The sequence below is a fragment of the Pongo abelii genome, chromosome 1 (assembly GCF_028885655.2).
Source record: "Pongo abelii isolate AG06213 chromosome 1, NHGRI_mPonAbe1-v2.0_pri, whole genome shotgun sequence".
NCBI classification, from domain to species: Eukaryota; Metazoa; Chordata; class Mammalia; order Primates; family Hominidae; genus Pongo; species Pongo abelii.
The window spans coordinates 163,015,080-163,036,175 of NC_071985.2; the positions used below are offsets into that span (position 1 = coordinate 163,015,080).

Here is a 21,096-nt window from a genome sequence, read left to right on the forward strand (position 1 = left end):
TCATATTAAAGTTTAAACTTTTGCATGACTAGACTCCTTATAAGTCTACCTCAGACTCAGGCAGTATTTGTTGATCTTAAACATCTGTTTAACTTGGTTCCTCTTACTTCCAGCTGTAAATCAGCCATTTCATGAAAAACCAATCTGTTTTTCAACATTTTCATTTTCTTACAGTTTAATATTTTTAGGTAGTTTCAGGCACTGAGTTCTACTCTAAATTTTATGCAACACTTTCAGAATAGGGCACTAGGGCTAAAAAACACAGCTGAATTTCCAATAGATTAATCCCTTTCCTTGTGAGTGGACTAAATTCTTATGTAAATTGTCAGTCAGTGTCTTTAGATCCTCTGAACAGTTAACCAAACTGTCCCCATATGTTTGGCATGCCACAAAAACTGGTCAATAAATGAAAGGCAGTATTGAGATTCTTCTGTAGATTTGGAACTCCTAGTTGCTCCCACCAATTTTATAATAATAGCGATTTACTTTTCAGATTATGAATGATTTTAGAGCGTAATCAGCCAAAGAAAAGTGCTTTTGAGGGGAAATCTTTCAATGGACACATTATACAATTCAAGTGCTTTATCTGTTACATTTAACCAAAAGAGCAAATTATAAGATCATAGACATAGTTCAGTCTCACTAGAGTCATCAAAATGTTACAAATGAGAAATTAAATGAATAGCTATAAAGTGTTCATATTCATCACAGTGGAAGAATTGCAGGCAATGATTTGAAAGCCTGAGATCTAGTCTCTTTCAGTTGAAAAGAGCAGAAATGCAACAGTATTCTGACATCTTGACTATTTAACAATCTATTCATCCTTAATTTAAAAATATTTTTTACCCTGTACCTTCCAAAAATATAGTGAAAAGATTTATATGCTGGTGAGAAAGAACAGAAAAATATGTCTTGAATTTCAACTCTCTTAAGTATCATAAGGTTATTGACTTTTCATTGAAAGAATTTATGAAAGAGATGTAAAATGAAAGACAAAAAGAGGAGTCAAGATAAATACGACATAATGATTTGAGGTTTTAAAAAATGCCATCATGTTTCTGATAATTTTGAACTTTTATGCTTCTTTAAGATGTATTAATAATTTATTAAAATTAAGTAAACAGTTGGTCTAAGCCATGAATATTTTAATTGTAATAAATCAATGGTATCCTCAACATCACTTCAAAATGGAAATACGATAGTTACTTATGAACAGATGTTTCTAATTGGCATTCCTCTAATTAGAGGATTGCCTCATATACATTCCTTTTATATAAGTAGCTGCTCCAGCCTGTTGACCAAAGGAGCTCCCATCTTTGGTCACTGGAGATTTTCCTCTGGTCTCTTCATTCCTAATGTATATAATCATGTGAACAATTCTTCCTTTTGGACCAACCTCTTCTCCTGACCTTCTCCAAAACGGAAAGGAAGAAGGGTAGGAAGAGTAAAAGAAACAAGATCACTGGGAGGAAGACGAGGAAAATGTGGTGTTAAAGGCTCAGTTTCAGGCTACAGAAAGCTCCAGAGTAATGGCATCCCAGGTTTTTCAGAAGTAGGTCTCATAATCAGAAATTCATCTGTAGGTTTTTATAATTGTGATGAGTTGAGAGGGTGTGGACCAGGTTGTGACTCAAAGGTAAGTACAGAGCCTGTGGAGGTTTTATTCATATTTAATTTTTTTCTTTCTTCATCATCCTAAAGTTTTATGGGGTCACTTAATGCAATTTGATGAGGTCAAAAGTAGATAGCTTCAATTATCATTGAATAATTATTAATTGATTCAAAGCTGAGAGTATTAAACACTGATGGTAGCAGGGCAGGTTCTATAGCTCCAGGTAAACATTTAAAAAATAAAAAATCAGATGGTTCACATCAGCGTCAGGCAGGTCACATGTGAGCATGGGCAACATCTTGAATGTCCAGGAAATGGTTGAGGTTAGAGTTGGCGTGCCTTAATTCCATAGTTTGGAAAGCAGGGGTAAGTACGAGAGGAGGACCTAATTCTTCTGCTAACGCTAACTGATTTTCTCATAGAAAATTTGTTTTCTGTGGTTTCTCAATTCTACAGTTCTATTAGCAAAATTCTTTACATGCTTGATGAATTGAAGAGATGGCAGTCAGCTTGCCTTTGCATTGAATTACTATGTAATCATTCTGCTACTGTGAGAAAACAGTTTCCTAAATAAGTGACTTACAAGTTAACCTTTGGAAACAACTTGTTAGAAACTGTCTATATACCTTTCTTTACAAATATAGACAACTGTGGAGCAAAAACAAAAACAAAACACAAAGCCTCCCCACAAAAATATAAAAAAACTCTGCCTTTTAAATAGAATGTTTACAGACTTTTCCCTTTATTCTTAGTATGTGTCAAGCGCTGCAGTAAATTCTTTTATCCCTGTGCTGAAAAAGTTTCTAATTGGCTTCAGAGTTGGCTAGCTCATGAAAACACAGAAAAAACACTTGAATTTTTTTCTAACCTTTGTTACTGTAGGAGATAGTATTTTTCTAATTAATATTATCAACAAGATGTTCATTTCTTACCTTGTCAGAAGGTTTGAATGGATTTCCTTGTCCACTAATTCCACCACTGATACTAAATCCAAGGCCAGGATTCTTTTCTATTCTCACACAAAACTATGTAAAAAAGATATAAAAAGGTAAGTAAATAGTTATCAAAGCTAAATATTTTCAAATAACTGTATTTCAGTAGAAAAGATTCACATTTCACTTGATTTCTTAGGGTTAGCCTATGTTGACTTGATACACAAAAGACAATATAAACTTTGACAAAATGTTTAATGTTTCTATATGCATCAGTTATGATGGAAACTAGCTTGAAATTATCTGGGCAAGAAGATATTAGCAAGTACTTATTTGTTACCATTTACAGGACTAAATTTTGATTAGCCATTTTTAAAAGTTAAAAGTCTTATAAACACTTAAAATACTATGCATTATCTTAGCTATCAACCATAAATGCACATGTATTCAGGTTGATTAGAAAGGACTGTCTGAATAAGTGAAACAAAACTTTAAAATGTAGAGTGAAAGAAAATATGGCTATTTAAATAAATTGTGCCTGCTTTGTAGTAGAGTAGAATAATTCATCTCCTTGTTAGATAATTCTTTGTTTAGGAATATTAGATCTTTTAGTTGAGGAAGTAGCCACAGCTTGTATGAGGGTAAAAAAAAAGGAAAAATGAAATGCTCAGTGAAGTTTCAAGTCTAGCAGCAGCTCCTGGAGTAGGAGTTAGGAACCTTAGAAGAAAGGAGAGAATAGTGTGATGAGGTGTAGTTAAAGAAAGAGGTCAACAATATGGAGACATTGCTAGGGAAAGAGAATGGCCTATACGCAACACAAGGGCAAACATTCTAATGTTCTGTTATATTACCACCCCAACATCCCAAATCATCAATGAAAGTCTATTAAACATGACTTTTGTTTTATAGTAGTATGGGGGAATGACAGCATTAGGAGTGGGGTTCGCCTTGGGATAAGGCTGTAGTAAAAATAATAGCAATAACAGAAGTTAATAAAAAGAGTGTAGATCAAGAACTCAGCAGAAATGACATCAGTGCCAGGGATGACCTAGAGAAACTCTAACAAACATAAGAATTCCTGGAGACCCTGAGCAGGAGATGTGTGTGTGGGCTATGGTAAAAATGTTAGTTCCCCAGGTAAAGTGGGACAGGGTGATCCCAGATAATTGAAAGATTTCGGACCAAGAGGCAGTATACATTGGTTACATAAAGAAAAAACACTTTGTAACTTTATTTTTTATTATTTATTTATTTATTTTAGTGACAAGGTCTTACTCTGTCACCCAGGCTGTAATGTAGCGTTGCAATCAGTTCACTTGAACTCCTGGGCTCAAAGTATCCTCCTGCCTCAGCCTCCCAACTAGCTGAGACTTACAGGTGTATGCCACCATGCCTGAATAATTTTAATTTGTTTCTTTTTCTAGAGATAGAGTCTTGCTGTGTTGCCTGGGCTAGTCTTGAACTCCTGTCCTCAAGTGATTCTCCCACCTTGGCCTCCCAAAGCACTGGGATCGCAGGTGTGAGCCACTGTGCCCAACTCTTTTACAACTTTTAAGTACAGAGTAAGTATTAGGTGAACCAAGTGTTACCAAAGTTTACCAGGCAAAAGATTAATAAAGAGTTAAGAAAAAAACATAAGATGACACACTTTGGCATATATTTTGTATTTACATAGCTACATACTGGAAGAGTTCTTAAACGTGATTGTAAACATTTGCTTTCTTAAGTAGCCCATTTTTACCCCCAGAATTCTTGCTTAGCCTATTAATTTGTTTATGGCAAATGTAAATGCCCAAAACACTCTTTACATTTTTATTGTGAGCTATCTTCAATCCCTACCTCTTAGTTCAAGGCAAACTGAGTCCTATTTCTGACTTAATTAGCACATATTGTCACTGGAACCTGGATAAATTAGGTTTGTCTGTTTAATAATCCTATACTTAATTCACTGTCATATTTCATAATAGTAAATATAATGTTTAAATATTAGATAGTTTATGGCTACACAAAGATGAAAACTATGCACTAATGTGATTTTTATGTAGTCATTACTGAATAGTTTCTAAATTATGAGTAAATGTACTATAAGTACTGTCCCTTATTTTATTTTAAAGATGTGTAATTATAACTTTTCCTTCCACTGAGCTAGATTTGTTAAAACTAGTTATCATAGGTGGTAGAATTTACAGTTTATAATACTTTGCATTTTTATATTGATCCTAGTTTATGAATATAAACTTATAATAGCCTGATGTAGCTGAAAGAAATATTTTAGCTTTATTCAGTATGCTAGTTGATCTCTTTGTTATTATTTATTACAAAATGAGAAGAAAGCAACTAATATGATGAAAATATTTTTCTTTTGTGTTTTTCAATGTTTCTATGCATTTCCAATTACATTATTTAAAATTGGCGTTATATCTTTCTAATGTGAACATTTCATATTGCCACAACATAATATGTAGAAGGTATATGCACTTCTGGCTTTCTCCAGGCCACTTTAAAACTCAAAGGAAACAAATGTAACAGGTTTAATTTACAAAGTAAATTGCTGAGAGTAGTTTCCAGTTGTTCTCTTTCAAGGTAGTGACTATATCTATTTTATATTATTGTAAATCTGGAAGGCACTAAAAATCTAAGAGAAATTTCACATGTGCCAAGTGTATGAAGAACTGCTTTAATATTTTTTAATAATAGAAATAATAATGACACTGTAGTTTTATAAATGTGACAAACAAACATAAATTCTGATCTGAGGCTAGACTGCTCTTGGGCATGCTAAGGTATGGCTAATAGGTTGTATTGTGACTACTGGGTCTCATAAAGCATGTCAGAGAGAGTATTCCTCTCACATATAAGTAGTTCCACCTGCCTGCTAAGGCCCAAAGAAGCCATAAAATGTAAGAGGACAGAATACCTTACATCCAGGAAGCAGTCTGAAACTAAAGAGGATCAGCAAAGAGGAAATGCAGTGTTCTAGTAAAAGATTAGGTCTAGGAAGCTAATAAATAGCTTATTTAATGAGAACCATTATTTTAATTTTCTTTAATTAATTTATTTTTTTTGAGATAAGGTGTTGTTGCTGTTTCTCAGGCTGGAGTGCAGTGGTGTAATTTTGGCTCACTGCAGCCTCTGCCTCCCATCTCAGTCTTTGGAGTAGCTGGGACTACAGGCATGTGTCACCATGCTTGGCTAATTTTTAAATTTTCTTTGTAGAGATGAGGTCTTGAACTCTTGGGGCCAAGTAATTCTCCCACCTCAGCCTTCCAAAGTGCTTGGATTATAGTCGTGAGCCACCACGCCAGCCTCAGTTTTCTTTTAAGAGACTGGTTTTAAAGAATGAATGGTTTGGCTGAAAACATATGCAGTAGTAGTGCAATCAATGGTCTTTCAGAGTCTGCTTCCATAATTCTACTTTACTTGATAACTTCTGGTCTGTGTTAATCTTACTCTAATTACAATACTGGGTCTTATTTTGGAAAGGCTTTTTTGATAAAATGGATTGTTACAAAAATTAGCTTGGCATGGTAGTGCACACCTATAGTCCTAGATACTCAGGAGGCTGAGGCAGGAGGATCACTTGAGACCAGGAGTTTGATGCTGCAGTGAGCTATGATTGTGCCACTGCATTCCAGCCAGGGCGAGCCCTCTCACTAAAATAAATAAATAAATAAGTAAATAAATGGATAAATAAATAAATAAATAAATAAATAAGAATAAAGGCTAAAATTCTCCCTGCCTTCCTTAATAAAAAGGATATGATGACTCCTTGTTAAAATACATGATGAGTTTTAGAAGGAATGTCAGTTATTCAAAGAGTACCTCAATTATCAGTGACTTTGAAATAAACTACTCTGGAAAACTGTCATAGCTTTGAAAATAAAAACTGTTGCCAAAATAATGATTTATGACTTTATTCCACAAATATTTATTGATTCCCTACTAAGTACCAGGCAGATAAAAATATCCTTGTCCTCAAAGAACTTACATTCTAATGAGGAAGATAGATAGCAAACATAAACAACAAATAAGTAATTTCAGATAGTGGGATGAGCTGTGGAAAACAGCAGGAAAGGTAGTAGAGAGTAATTGAAATGGAGTGAGGAGTTATTCTACTTATTTATTTATTTTAAGCTTATTCTTGCCTCAGGAAAGAGCTATTTTCTATAGAGTAGGTAAAAAAAAACCCTCTCTGAGTATGTCACATTTGAGCAGAAATGTGAATGATGCCAAAGATCAAACAATGAACAATAAGAAAAATGAAACACTATCCCAAGCAAAGGGAACAGCAATTATAAATGCCCTAAAGATGGATTGTTCTTTATAACGTCAAGAAACAACATAGATCAGTTTAATAGAATAGAGACTCCAGAAATAAATCCTAACATTTATAGTCAGATGATTTTGACAAAGGGTTCAAGGTAATTCACTTGGAGAAAGAAGAGTCTTTCAATAAATGGTGCTGGGACAAGATACCCACATGCCGAAGAATAAATCTGTACTCATATCTCACACCATACACAAAAGTTATGTAAAGTAGACCAGAGGCTGAAACATAAGACCTAGATTATAAAACTCTTTGATGAAAATAAAAAAGGAGTAAAGTTCATCACCTTAGATTAGGCAATGATTCTTAAATATGAAACCAAAGACGATATAAGAGATTGATATGTTGGACTTCATAAAAACTAAAAACTTTTGTGCTTCAAAGAAGACCATCAAAAAGTGAAAAGAAAACCCACAGAATGAGAGAACATATTTGCAAATGATATATCTGATTAGGGTTGTATATCCAGAATATACAGATAACTTTTACAATCCAATAATAAAAAGACATCCAAATTTAAAAATAGGCAAAATTTTTTAAAGACATTTCTCCAAAGAAGATATATAAACATTCAAAAAGTATATGAAAATATACTCAATATCATTAGTCATTAGAGAAATGTAAATCAAAATAACAATGAGATACTAATGAACAGGATGACTATAGTACAAAAGACAAACAATAATAAGTACTGGTAAGGATGTGGAAAAAGTGGAACCCACATTCATTGCTGTTCAGAATTAATATGTTGTAACGACTTTTAGAAAATAATTTGGCAGTTCCTCAAAACGCTAAACATGATTACCATATGACTCAGCAATTTCACCTCTATGTATCTACCCAAGAAAAATGAAAACATATATCTCCACACAAATTTGTACATTAATGTTCATAGCAGCATTATTCTTAATAGCCAAAAAGTAGAAACAACCCAAATGTCCATCAACCATCAACTGATAAATGCATAAGCAAAATGTGGTATATCCATACAATGGAATATCATTTAGCAATGACAAAGAATGAAATACTGATACATGCTACATTCAGTTCCTCATGCTAAGTGAAATAAGCAAATCACAAAAATACATGTATTGTATGATCCTATTCATATTAATTGTCCAGAATAGGCAAATATATAGAGACAGAAAGTAGATGAGTGGTTGTCTAGGGCTGGAGGGAGTATGGAAAGTGACTGCTCAAGGATGCAAAGTTTCTTTTTGAATGATGAAAACGTTGTAAAGTTAGATTATAGTGATAGTTACACAACTGTACAAATGTAATGAAAACAATAAATTATACACTTTAAGCAGGTGAACTTTATTGTATATAAATTATATCAATAAAGCCGTTAAAAAACAAGGTCATCATGACAGAGCTAAGGAAAGAATAGAAGGAGAGGAAGGTGGGGCCAGATCTGCAGGGACACTATGCCATAGTAAGGATTTAAAATTTATTCAGAAATTTTGAAAGCCACTAGAGCATTTTAAGAGGAAGAATGGTGTAATGTAATTTACGTTTATTAAAAAAGATCACTTTAGTAGTGGAGAATAGACAAAAGGAGGTAAACTGGAAGAAGAGAAAGCAATATGGAAGCTTTTGAAGTAGTCAGGGGTGACGTTACGGCCAACTAAGATGGTAGCTGTGTGGGTGGTGAGAAGTGGTGGGTTCAAGACACACCTTGATAAAATTGCTGTGGATTGAGTGTAGGCTGTGAGGAAGGGGAATCAAGGATGTTTGGTCATATCAAAAGGGTGATAGGCCATTAACTGAAATGGGGAAGTAGGTTTGGTAGAGTTAGCAGCAAGGAAGTGATTTTTTAAAACCATGCTAAAGAAACTGTTTGCAGATGACATGATGGTATATCTAGAAAACCCCATTGTCTCAGCCCAAAATCTCCTTAAGCTGATAAGCAACTTCAGCAAAGTCTCAGGATACAAAATCAATGTACAAAAATCACAAGCATTCTTATACAACAAGAACAGACAAACAGAGAGCCAAATCATGAGTGAACTCCCACTCACTATTGCTTCAAAGAGAATAAAATACCTAGGAATCCAACTTACAAGGGATGTGAAGGACCTCTTCAAGGAGAACTACAAACCACTGCTCAATGAAATAAAAGAGGATACAAACAAATGGAAGAACATTCCATGCTCATGAGTAGGAAGGATCAATATCGTGAAAATGGCCATACTGTCCAAGGTAATTTATAGATTCAATGCCATCCCCATCAAACTACCAATGACTTTCTTCACAGAATTGGAAAAAACTACTTTAAAGTTCATATGGAACCAAAAAAGAGCCCACATCGCCAAGTCAATCCTAAGCCAAAAGAACAAAGCTGGAGGCATCATGCTACCTGACTTCAAACTATACTACAAGGCTACAGTAACCAAAACAGCATGGTACTGGTACCAAAACAGAGATATAGATCAATGGAACACAACAGAGACCTCAGAAATAATGCTGCCTATGTACAACTATCTGATCTTTGACAACCCTGAGAAAAACAAGAAATGGGGAAAGGATTCCCTATTTAATAAATGGTGCTGGGAAAACTGGCTAGCCATATGTAGAAAGCTGAAACTGGATCCCTTCCTTACACCTTATACAAAAATTAATTCAAGATGGATTAAAGACTTAAACGTTAGACCTAAAACCATAAAAATCCTAGAAGAAAACCTAGGCATTACCATTCAGGACATAGGCATGGGCAAGGACTTCATGTCTAAAACACCAAAAGCAATGGCAACAAAAGCCAAAATTGACAAATGGGATCTCATTAAACTAAAGAGCTTCTGCACAGCAAAAGAAACTACCATCAGAGTGAAGAGGCAACCTACAAAATGGGAGAAAATTTTCACAACCTACTCATCTGACAAAGGGCTAATATCCAGAATCTACAATGAACTCAAACTAATTTACAAGAAAAAAACAAACAACCCCATCAAAAAGTGGGCGAAGGACATGAACAGATACTTCTCAAAAGAAGACATTTATGCAGCCAAAAAACACATGAAAAAATGCTCACCATCACTGGCCATCAGAGAAATGCAAATCAAAACCACAATGAGATACCATCTCACACCAGTTAGAATGGCAATCATTAAAAAGTCAGGAAACAACAGGTGCTGGAGAGGATGTGGAGAAATAGGAACACTTTTACACTGTTGGTGGGACTGTAAACTAGTTCAACCATTGTGGAAGTCAGTGGGGCGATTCCTCAGGGATCTAGAACTAGAAATACCATTTGACCCAGCCATCCTATTACTGGGTATATACCCAAAGGATTATAAATCATGCTGCTATAAAGACACATGCACACGTATGTTTATTGCGGCACTATTCACAATAGCAAAGACTTGGAACCAAGCCAAACGTCCAACAATGATAGACTGGATTAAGAAAATGTGGCACATATACACCATGGAATACTATGCAGCCATAAAAAATGATGAGTTCATGTCCTTTGTAGGGACATGGATGAAATTGGAAATCATCATTCTCAGTAAACTATCGCAAGAACAAAAAACCAAACACTGCATGTTCTCTCTCATAGGTGGGAATTGAACAATGAGAACACATGGACACAGGAAGGGGAACGTCACACTCCGGGGACTGTTGTGGGGTGGGGGGAGGGGGGAGGGATAGCTTTAGGAGATATACCTAATGCTAAATGACGAGTTAATGGGTGCAGCACACCAGCATGGCACGTGTATACATATGTAACTAACCTGCACATTGTGCACATGTACCCTAAAACTTAAAGTATAATAATAATACAATAAAATAAAAAAAAAAAAGAAACTCATCAGACATCCAGGTTGAGATGTCAACAAGTAGCTAATTGCATATAAACTTCTGGAGTGAAGGAGAGAGACGAAGGCTGGGGATACAAATTTTGGAGAAAAAGGTCAAACTACATGGCTGAGAGGTCAAATGAGATGAGGATGGAGATTTGACGACAGGACTTGACAAAAGCAGAAAGAATGCTTCATGGTATGTAAATTAAGCTTAAAATTAAAGTTACTGCTACTTTTAGCTCCTGGTTTTATGAGTTATTATATAACAGCAGTTTTATGATAAAGAGTGCTATGCAATAATAAGCTATTATAATTTTTCATTTTGACTTACATTATGTGCATTACTTAGCCATACAAAATACACATAAAACTTCTCTGCATTTTCCAAAATTTCTAGTAAGCCCATGAAATAGGCTCAAAAAGGAAACAGTGATTATAAAAATGTATACATGTTAATATTCAAGGATAATTAAAATATTTTTTGAAATACAAATTCTTCTATATTCAAATCTTTTCCTGTTGTGAATGAAAGATTCAAATCCAGCTAAAATTCCTAGTTAAATCTTTCAAAAAGATGTACTGGTCAGCTGGGTGCAATGGCTCACGCCTGTAATCCCAGAGCTTTCAGAGGCTGAGGTGGGTGGATCACTTGAGCCCAGGAGTTTGAGACCAGCCCAGCCAACATGGTGAAACTCCATCTCTACTAAAAATACCAAAATTAGCTGGGTGTGGTTGAGCATGCTGTAATCCCAGCTACTCGGGAGGCTGAGGCAGGAGAATCGCTTGAATCTAGGAGGTGGAGGCTGTGGTGAGATTGCTCCACTGCACACCAGCCTGGGTGACAGAGGCTTTGTCTCAAAAAAAAAAAAAAAAAAAAAAGAAGATGTACTGGTATCAAGATTGACTAATAAAATCCCCTGATGTAGCATTTTCTAGGTCTTTCAGAAAAAATTAGCTGATTCTGTATGTATCTAGGAAACAGAAACTCAAATGCATTTTTAGTCTGGAAATAAATTTTAAAGATTAGTCATTTCACTTCCTTCATTTTGGACTCAAGGAAACCAACAAGATAATATGTATTTAGTGCAACACTGAAATAAATCTTTTTATTCCCACTGCAATGTTTACTGCATTCTACCATATGACTGCACACAACTTATAAAGTCAATTGATAGAATTTCTGATGTTGAATTACACATTCTCTGTGTCAAACTATGAATTACGAATTCAGAACAGAAGCATTATTTTGATGACTGGAGAATAAAATTCTATGGGGGAAATATTCACAAATAGCAATTCTTTAAGTGGGACAGGATAAGGCACAGGATGTCCCTGAAATAACTTGAGTAAGTAACATAGATTAAAACTACATTAATACCTATTTTACAAATACCTTTATTGAACTATTCCCTTTTAATTAAAAATTTATAATTTAAATAAAACAAATATCTCCAAATGTTTCTTCTTACACCACTCAGCAGAATGTAGTTTTCTTCACCTGCACACAATAAAAGAAGTCCTCACCTGGAACTCTTGAGTGCTCTTTGGGCAGTTGACGAGAGAATCTAATCTAAAGAGATGTCTGAAATCCTGTCTCTGAGCTAACTGTTTTATGGATTCCACATAATATTAAGTATTAAAATGATTTCTTGCAGGATAGACTACCGCATCTCCTTGTGAGTATGTTTTGGAACTTTTTTTCCCTTAAATATGATGGATGCATATCATTTTTTATAACTCCCTGAGGCTGATTCTAATGTGAGCTTACAAGTTCTCTTTCAGGCACAAACTTCAGTTTGCATGTATACTTGCAGGCACTGGCAGGAGACAGCCATGGAGCTCCTGCTATTCTGATGTGTTAGGTTGGTTGGGCTCCTGCCATTTTGATATGTTAGGGAGGTCCTCTTGTCCAGGGCAGACATGGAGTGAAGGGTATATTTTTCCATCGTTTCACTCTTCCAATGTGAATTTACTCTTGACTCGTGTGCTTGGCTACTCTTGACTTTTCCACCGTTTCACTCTTCCAGTGTCAATTTACTCTTGACATGTGACGCAGGCTGCAGCATGTAATGTGGTAGACTCTTGAGACTGGATTTTAATCCCAGCCCAGCGTCTAAATTGTGTGACCACAGGCAAGACATTTAACTTATCTTAGTCTTAGTTTTGTAGTCTATAAAATGGAAACTGCTCTACCTATATCACAGCATTATCAATTAAATTAAATCAGTGAATACATAAAAGGGTTTTGAAAGGTTTGAAGCATCATGCTGATGTTTTTCCTTATTATTTCTGCTTTGGCATCTATATTATCTACTTATTTAAATATACTGTGTCTTGTATTATACATTTGCAAAAGGGAGATACAAAGCTGATGTTAGTTTCTTTTAAAAATATCCAACAGCTTATGGGCAACTTATGTATGCTTTTAAATAGTGATATTCTCAATATATTATTCAGCTGATAAATTGTTGAGCTATAGAATATCTAAAGCATTGCTCCTCAACCTTGGCTACATAATAGAATCACCTTGGGGAGTTTTCAAAAGTCTCACTGACCGGGTCACATGCAGACTACTAAAATCAGTTTATCTAGGGATGAGAGCAAGACATCACTGTTTTTTAAAGCCCCTCAACAGATTCTGCAGCTGCGGTTAAGAACAATTTATATAGAGCATTACCATATTGTGAAGGGGAGGATAAGGTGGATGGGATCTTTAAGCTTCTTCAGTTATACTGGGACACAAAGGAGAGATCTAATAGGATGAATATTCGGATGAAGGGTTTTCCATGTGGAATGGGAGTCAAACCTTCACTTTCTGGCTGTTTTATTCAGTTCACTACTTAATACAACTCTGACTCTTACCCTGTATTATGTTTGTAAGTAATCTAAACGGTTTATGCATTAAAATCTCCTTTTCAAGTAAAATCCCCTGATAATGAACTTCAGGTGACATGCACATGGTTTTTGCTACAGATATTATTTGAAGTCAGATTTATAGTCTACAGAAATTAATACATTGAATCTGGGTAACATTTTATAGTTGAAACATAACTTCCATATATTTAATTTAAACCTAGAGTTGAAAACAGACTTGATACTCATTATTTCTGAAAAATAAATGTGAAAATAAGTGCATTAAACCAGAAGTTTAGGTTTCTAGAATTCTTGAATATTTTGTCCTTTTTATTGTGATAGGTGAAGTTTAGATGGTTTTATCACTGAAGGGGAGCCTCAAAGCTTACTAAATGCTTCTTTATGGCTAAACAAAGTTCAATACTCCACTTACGTAACAAATGACACTCATTCTAATTCATTCAATGTCATCAGTTTTGGCATTTATTATATATGTTCATTTCCACATGGAACTTACTTTAATCAGGTTAAAAATACACTAGTTCTTTGGGTGACATTAAGGGATATAGAGGTATGTTTTCATTAATAATAAAAGTTTCCATTTGTTCAGTAGCTTTTTCTTTTCAAAGCAATTGGAAGTATTCATGTGAGTTCACTTAAACACTCCATAAGGCAGTTCTATAACTCTGAGTTATAGTTCAGGCAGGTTTAGTTAATGTCATTTGACAGAGAGGGCATTGAGATCATGTGGTGAATTTTACAGTAAGATTAGGACACAGGACTTGGATTGGGGTCAGAAAAAAACCTGACTTAAAATTCCAGCTTGGCCAATTACACTTTCCATAAATTATTTTCTCTCTGCCTTGGTTTCTTCACTTGTAAAAAGAAAATAAGATTATTATGAGGATTAAATAAAACAGTATATGTAAGCAGGACCAGTTATATAATTAGTTGGGCCTGATGCAAAATGAAAAAGTGGGCTCCTTGATCAACAATTATTAAGAATTACAAGATGGTGACAGCAGGGCATTAATCCAAATGTGGGGCCCTTTTAAGTGCAGGACCTTATGCAACTCTACAGGTCACATGCCTCCGAGGCCAGACCTGTGTGTGAGAAATAGAGTGTAAAACACATAGCAGGTGCTTAAGATATGGTAACTGCTGTCCCTTTCTTTGCTATTTTCATTCAGATTTCCTTTCCCTGAATCAAAAAATGTGTATTCACTGTAATCAGATTTTGTTTTACCTGTAGTATTTCAATAAGTGACTACTGTTTAAAGTTTCCAAGCTTTACTTTAACAGAAAGTATTGTGTTTTATTATACTGAGTAGACTTTCTTTGTACCACATTTATTGTGTCTCCTTGCTCTTAAAAATGCTGAATAATTTAGGTTTTTTCCATATTGTACCTGACCAAATTTACCATTGTTGTTAGGTAATTTAAGTTGAACTTTGCTTTTCTTTTTATGGCTCTTTTATAGCACCACTAGAAATGTCTTATTAAAATAGACTGTTTTGATTTATATGCCCCAAATCTACATTAGAAATTTTATGTTACCTCACTGCTCTTTGCACTTAAATCACTACTCCATAATTTTCATGTGAATCTCCATAAAGTCTTTACATGTTTTAAATGTTCTTCTCCATTTTTTTCCTGGTTAAATTTGGAATAAAAGTCTTCTTTTAAAACACACAGCCACATACACTTATTAAAAAGGTCTGAATTTTCAAAAGAAATATAACTTAGGAAAGTAAAACACACATGAAATAGTTTCATTATGAGAGTGAAATATATAACCTTTCAGCCTCTTTTAATGTTTCTTGGTTTGTTTTTCTATCTGTAGATGAAGGAGGCTGGGACTGATAATCATTTAAGTTTCTTCAAATATTTGAATTCTTAAAATATTCTATTTCTACTGTTTTCTGTTTCTATACCCTCAGTGCTAAGCTTACGGGGAGAGAGAGAGAGAGAGAGTGTGTGTGTGTGTGTGTGTGTGTGTGTGTATGTAGAACTGTATTATTTGACTCTCACAAATTCTTTTTGAATGTTGTTGGTGGGTAGCAATGTCCTCATTTGATCAGGAGAGAAACAGAGGCTCAGGAAGAGTTAACAACTTGGTCAAGGACAAGTGGCTAATAAACGTAAACATGAAACTAGAACTCCAAATTCTGAGACCTAGTCCTAGTATCTCTTTCTTGAACACTAAGCTAAATGAAGTGGAGAGGTTAGAAAAAGAAAAAGAGATGAAAGAAATCAGGGTAGTAGTCAGTGGTGTGCTGGAAAATATTTAATAAACAGCTGGTTGGGGTTGGGAGAGTGCCCTAATTCGGAGTGTTTGCTGATGTTCCTGGTATAATTTTTCCCACAACTTCAACCTATTAATATGATGTCATTGAAAGTGTCGTTGGGAAGAGGAGCACATGACAATGTGCCACTATGAGCTGGCCAATTGTGAAAACAGCTTTAAGAAACTGACTCAAGATTCATAACGGGATGAGAGGTAGCATAGTTTGGGGACCAGAACTGGTTGTTTAAATGCCTTTAGGCTTTCTTTCACTCCAAAGTCTTTTTTATTGATACATAATGATATTTGTATATATTCATGGGGTGCATGTGATATTTTGTTACATGCACAGAACGTGTAATCAAGTCAAGGCATTTAGGATACCTATCACCACAAGCATTTATCATTTCTCTATGTTGAGAGCATTCCAAGTCCTCACTTCTAGCTATTTTGAAATGTACAATACATCCAAAACCATTTCAGCCTGAAACCAAGGCAGAAAAAACTGGGACACCGAAAGGTGTTATATTTAAGTCCCTTCCTTAACATATAGGCAGTTCTACAATTCTAAGTTATAGTTCAGACAGGTTTAAGCATTCAAGTGAATGCTTAAATTTTATCTCTCAGTTTGAAATGTACTTGATGTTATCAAGCTGTGAATGAAAACATTTGAGAGCTACTATAAATACATTTTTCTGAAATAATCATAATGTTCTAAACTCAATACATGTGTAAACTTTAAAACTTAGTAATCCTCTTACTAGCCAAACTTTATATAATTTACATTTTTTTGGGGAAATAGTATTAAAATAGCCTTTAAATTTAGGGTGTTCAGAATAACTGCATGCTAACACTAAACCTACTTTTCAATGTAGGCGAAAACAGATAGCATTAATCTCAGTGCGTTTTCAAATGCATTGATTCTGGGAGGAAAAAACCATGTAGCTATTAATAAGAATAACTAAATCAGAGAACTGGTTTGATTTATGATACTTGTGGGCAAGTAATATCTATGAACAATTTTTTAACCTCCTAAGATGCCTTTGGTAAAGCATAATTTAAAATTGTATTACCTTTTAGGAGTATCTGGAGAATTAAAAACCCCATATCATTATCTGATTAAAGGCACCTGTCTGGTTTATGATACCTTAAATTCAACACTTGACCTAGATTAAGGCAGGAGAGGGAGAAAATTATCTTTACAACGTACCTATGATTCTGAGAATGATTAGTATGTAATCTAGGCTTCAAGAAGGATATTAAGAAATAGAGGAGATGTTTAAAGCCCTTGGAATCCAAATGATAAATGGCTCTTAACAATATAAAGGGAAAATCTGGAGAATGAAGTTAATTTTGATATGTTTAGAAAGTCAGGTGGGGTGATACGTAAAACTTTGATAAGTAATAATAAAATGAAGCTTTTATAGACCATATTAAAAGTTAGAAAAGTCAGTAGGAATGTTGCCTATCTATCTGAATAATGACATAAGAGAAATTAACTTTAAGAGTGTATTAAGATCTTAATGTTTTACTTTCTAAGATTAATATAGTTCAATAGATGCAATCCCATTCAGTTTTCCAGTCCTAAGGAACTAAAACAGATTCTACAATGGAAAAGCAAATCCTAATTTTAGATAGGTTTGAAGAGCGCAATTCTTTTTGCTACATGGCATTTATCAGTAACTTTTGAAGCATGTCAGAAACATTTCCCTTCTAACTGTTCTTTATAATTATCTTCATAGCAAAGCTTTATCTCTGCACCATTCAACAATCAGAAGACAGGACTTTTAAAAGATATTCCCACAGATGGGGGAAATAATATAGTTTACTTTCACACTGAAGGTTTCATCAGAGGACTTGGTAAATATACCTGATCCATTGAAGTCCTTTATAACGTTCAAAATCTGTACTGTAGAGCTAAATTGGAGTTAGGAGTGGGTAGGAGAGGGTGTAGGATAGTACTGGAAAAACTATTCTGCCCCATCAATTTTTCCTTTTGTAAAATGGGTATTTTACCAACCATAAATTCCTATATGTTGTAGTCCTTAACCACTGGAAAGAATGATAAAATCCCCACAAAGAGGGCCCTACCCCATTCAACATGGTGATGGCATTGTGTCCTGGACCACATTAATGAGGGAAGGCAAACCATGGATTCTTTGGACTTTTCTTTCCTGAAAATTTTTCAGTAATAAAGAAACACTTCTCACCTGCTCTGGATATCCATCTATACTCCTTTGCCCTTTAGTTTGAATTAAGCACCGTCCAGGCTGAGGTCCCCGGGTGGCCTGTGAAGAGGGGATCTGAATAGGCAATGGTGACTGAAATTGCTGGATGGTCACTTTGTTTATATTTCCTTCATATGGCTGCTGCTCCCGGCTGCGATGCTGAAGGCTTTGGGACCCCATCAATGTCTGGATGTGGCTGCCTGCCTGTGGAGAAGATAATCTGTCAGGCAAAGATTCATGGTGCTGAAAGGATGTGATTAAAGTAGAAAGCACGTACAGAATACCTCTCTGGTAAAGCGGCACCATTTGGGCTCTCAGCCATGGCCGGAAAGGATAATGAAGAAACAGTAAGGGTCTGCCTACTGTGGTTTGTGAAAATGTTAATATTGGAGCAAGGTCACATTAAATACATTCATAGTCATCTGCTGGCTTGCCAGAGATAATTTTAACCTCACTTTAAAGGAACAAAATTCAGTTTGAAAAATCTCAGGAAGAAAATTAAGTCTCAACTTAAAAATAAAGGGGAGCTGTATCTGGTATTTCATCTTGAAATATACCAGAGAGAGACAGAGAGATGTTAATATATGTAACACCATCGGGAAAATGATGGAAACAGTTTTCTGATCCTGAAGCAAGTAAGTTTGTTCAGATGAGTAAAACCAATATTTATCAATTATCACCATTATTCAAATACAGCCTTTGAAATCTCTAAGTTACATTAAAAATTAATAATGTGATAAATTCCTGTGGGGGCACTAGCTATGGAACCGTCTTCAAAATGAGCTCTCCCTGCAGAAGATCATCTAGTCATGAGCTTTCAGACAGATTAATCAGTACCCTTTATTTAAAATGATAATGATCATTTCTGAATTCTTAAAGGTGGAGGAGAGAGGGTATGCTTGCTGCGGTCTCTCATCTTTAAATGATATGATCATACCTGTACTTCTTTGTTGACTCCTGTTTTCTCACCTTCATTTTAGCACCAGCTCCTTGCGTCATTCTATCTGATGTCTTTTCTACCAACCAAGCAAGCAGTTTTGTGTGTGAGCTGGTAAGCCAGAATATGCCTTTCTAAACTGAAAATGGTTTAACATGGAGGTCTAACATAGAAAATGAATGCTGATCATGAATAATTTTAAACATATATTTTAGTGCTGTGCTTAGTACTTCACCCATTACTATTGAAAGATGTGGGGATTTATTTCCTGAATTCATTTTCTTTCCTCTTGATCTTTTAAGGATAGGTGACTTGAATTCAAAAGTGAATTTCATCTTTGAATTCATTAGCTAGGAAAGCTTGTGAAATGTCCTGACTAATCAAGATTTTTGATTACTATGAAAGCGTTAGATTGGAGTAATAAAAAGATAATTACTAAATAAGTATTCATGGAAGAGATTAAATTTAATTATTTTCAAGTTTTTAAAGAAGAGCAACATAAAAAACACTACAGTGATAAAGAAAAATCATTTGCAGAGGAAAAATATATTGCTGGATTTCAAATAAGAGACAATTTCAAAAGAAAATATTAAAAATTATTATTTGGCAATATGTAAGGCAAAATAAACAACCATTTGATTATATTTTAGATGTCCAATTGATGGTCTTGGTATAATTTACAATTGTTTACATTTGAAAACCGTAAAGATATCTCAGATATGAGAAATGGGAGGAAAAGATGCAAAAAAGGGCTTCAGCCTATACCAGCACAATGTGAAATCAATTATCAATCCAACTCTGTCCAACGCATATCCAGTGATTACAGATCTATAACCTTATAAATACAACTAAGATAATCTCATAAAGGGCAAATCTGCATTTCTCTGTTGTATCTATTCCTTTCTCAGAAATCTTAATGAAGATATTATAGACTTTTCAGCCATTCTAGAAGATTGAACACCCTTGTGGTCGAGTTTTTCCTTATTGCGAATTCAACTCTTGCTTGCTGCCATGGAATATCTTTTCTTTTTTTTCCAGAGGGTGTAAGTTGCATTGTGTTCTTTTGTTTGGAGGAGAGGGCATCCAAGATAAGCTCAGTATCACATTTTGATCTGCTGTAATTTTTTTTTTTTTTTTTTGGCAACGGAGTCTTTTTTCTGTTGCCCAGGCTGGAGTGCAGTGGCACAATCTTGGTGCACTGCATCCTCCGTCTCCCAGGTCCAAGTGATTCTCCTGCCTCAGCTTCCCAAGTAGCTGGGATTACAGGCCTGCATCACCATGCCCAGCTAATTATTTGTATTTTTAGTAGAGACAGGGTTTCACCATGTTGGCCAGGTTGGTCTTGAACTCCTGACCTTAAGTGATCCACCGGCCTCAGCCTCTCAAAGTGCTGGGATTACAGGCTGGAGTCACAGTGACTGGCCTGTGCTGCTGTATTCTGAATGAACTCACTGGCATGCCCAGTTACATAGCTAGAGAAAATGATTTCAGGAGTCAGAGGAGCCGGGGGTGGAACTATCTGACTGAGGGTGACTGGCCTGGCTACTGATAAATCAATTGATTTTTAAGTTTATGTCTGCTTCCACTGGCAGAATATTCATGGGTCTTCAGTCAGTGCTTGAACCAGCAGAAGTGACAACTGGCAGTTTAACTGAAAGTGATCATATAGATAAGCAAAGCATTTTTCCACCCAGACAAACTTAGAAGGATCCAGAACATAGCTTGGTTCCATGAAATATAATCTACATGAGAAAACTAATAACTGCTTATGGATTACTTTGTTGATCAGAGTATTATACTACTAGTCTATTCAAGGGTGAAAAGCTAATGCTATATATTGGAGAACTATAGTAGCCTTTGTTATTGGAATTGAATTTTAATTTTTATTTTTAGAGACTCTGTCTCTAAAAGAGACTCTTACTCTGTCGCCCGGGCTGGAGTACAGTGGTGTGATCAGAGCTCACTGCAGCCTTGAACTCCCGGTGTAATAGCCTTCAGACTTACTTTTCGGGTGTATTTTTTCTTCTGATAGGACAGGATGTGAGCTCAAGATTATGCTGATTTTGAACTCTTTGAGAGCAAGCATCATATTCCACTTACAGTTTTTAATGACTGACATA

At 35.1% G+C, this 21,096-nt stretch overlaps 1 protein-coding gene across 10 annotated transcripts in view; it reads right to left on the minus strand.

The window, feature by feature from the left end:
* LRRC7 (leucine rich repeat containing 7) overlaps positions 1–21,096 on the minus strand; it is a 1,078,250-nt gene that overhangs the window by 28,167 nt on the left and 1,028,987 nt on the right. For all 10 annotated transcript variants that reach the window (XM_063711876.1, XM_054533117.2, XM_054533085.2 and 7 more), the window contains 2 exons: positions 18,022–18,243; positions 2,545–2,637 (listed from right to left, as the gene is read on the minus strand). In XM_063711876.1, the coding sequence (XP_063567946.1) occupies positions 2,545–2,637; positions 18,022–18,243 (315 nt within the window). The remainder of the gene's footprint in view (positions 1–2,544; positions 2,638–18,021; positions 18,244–21,096) is intronic.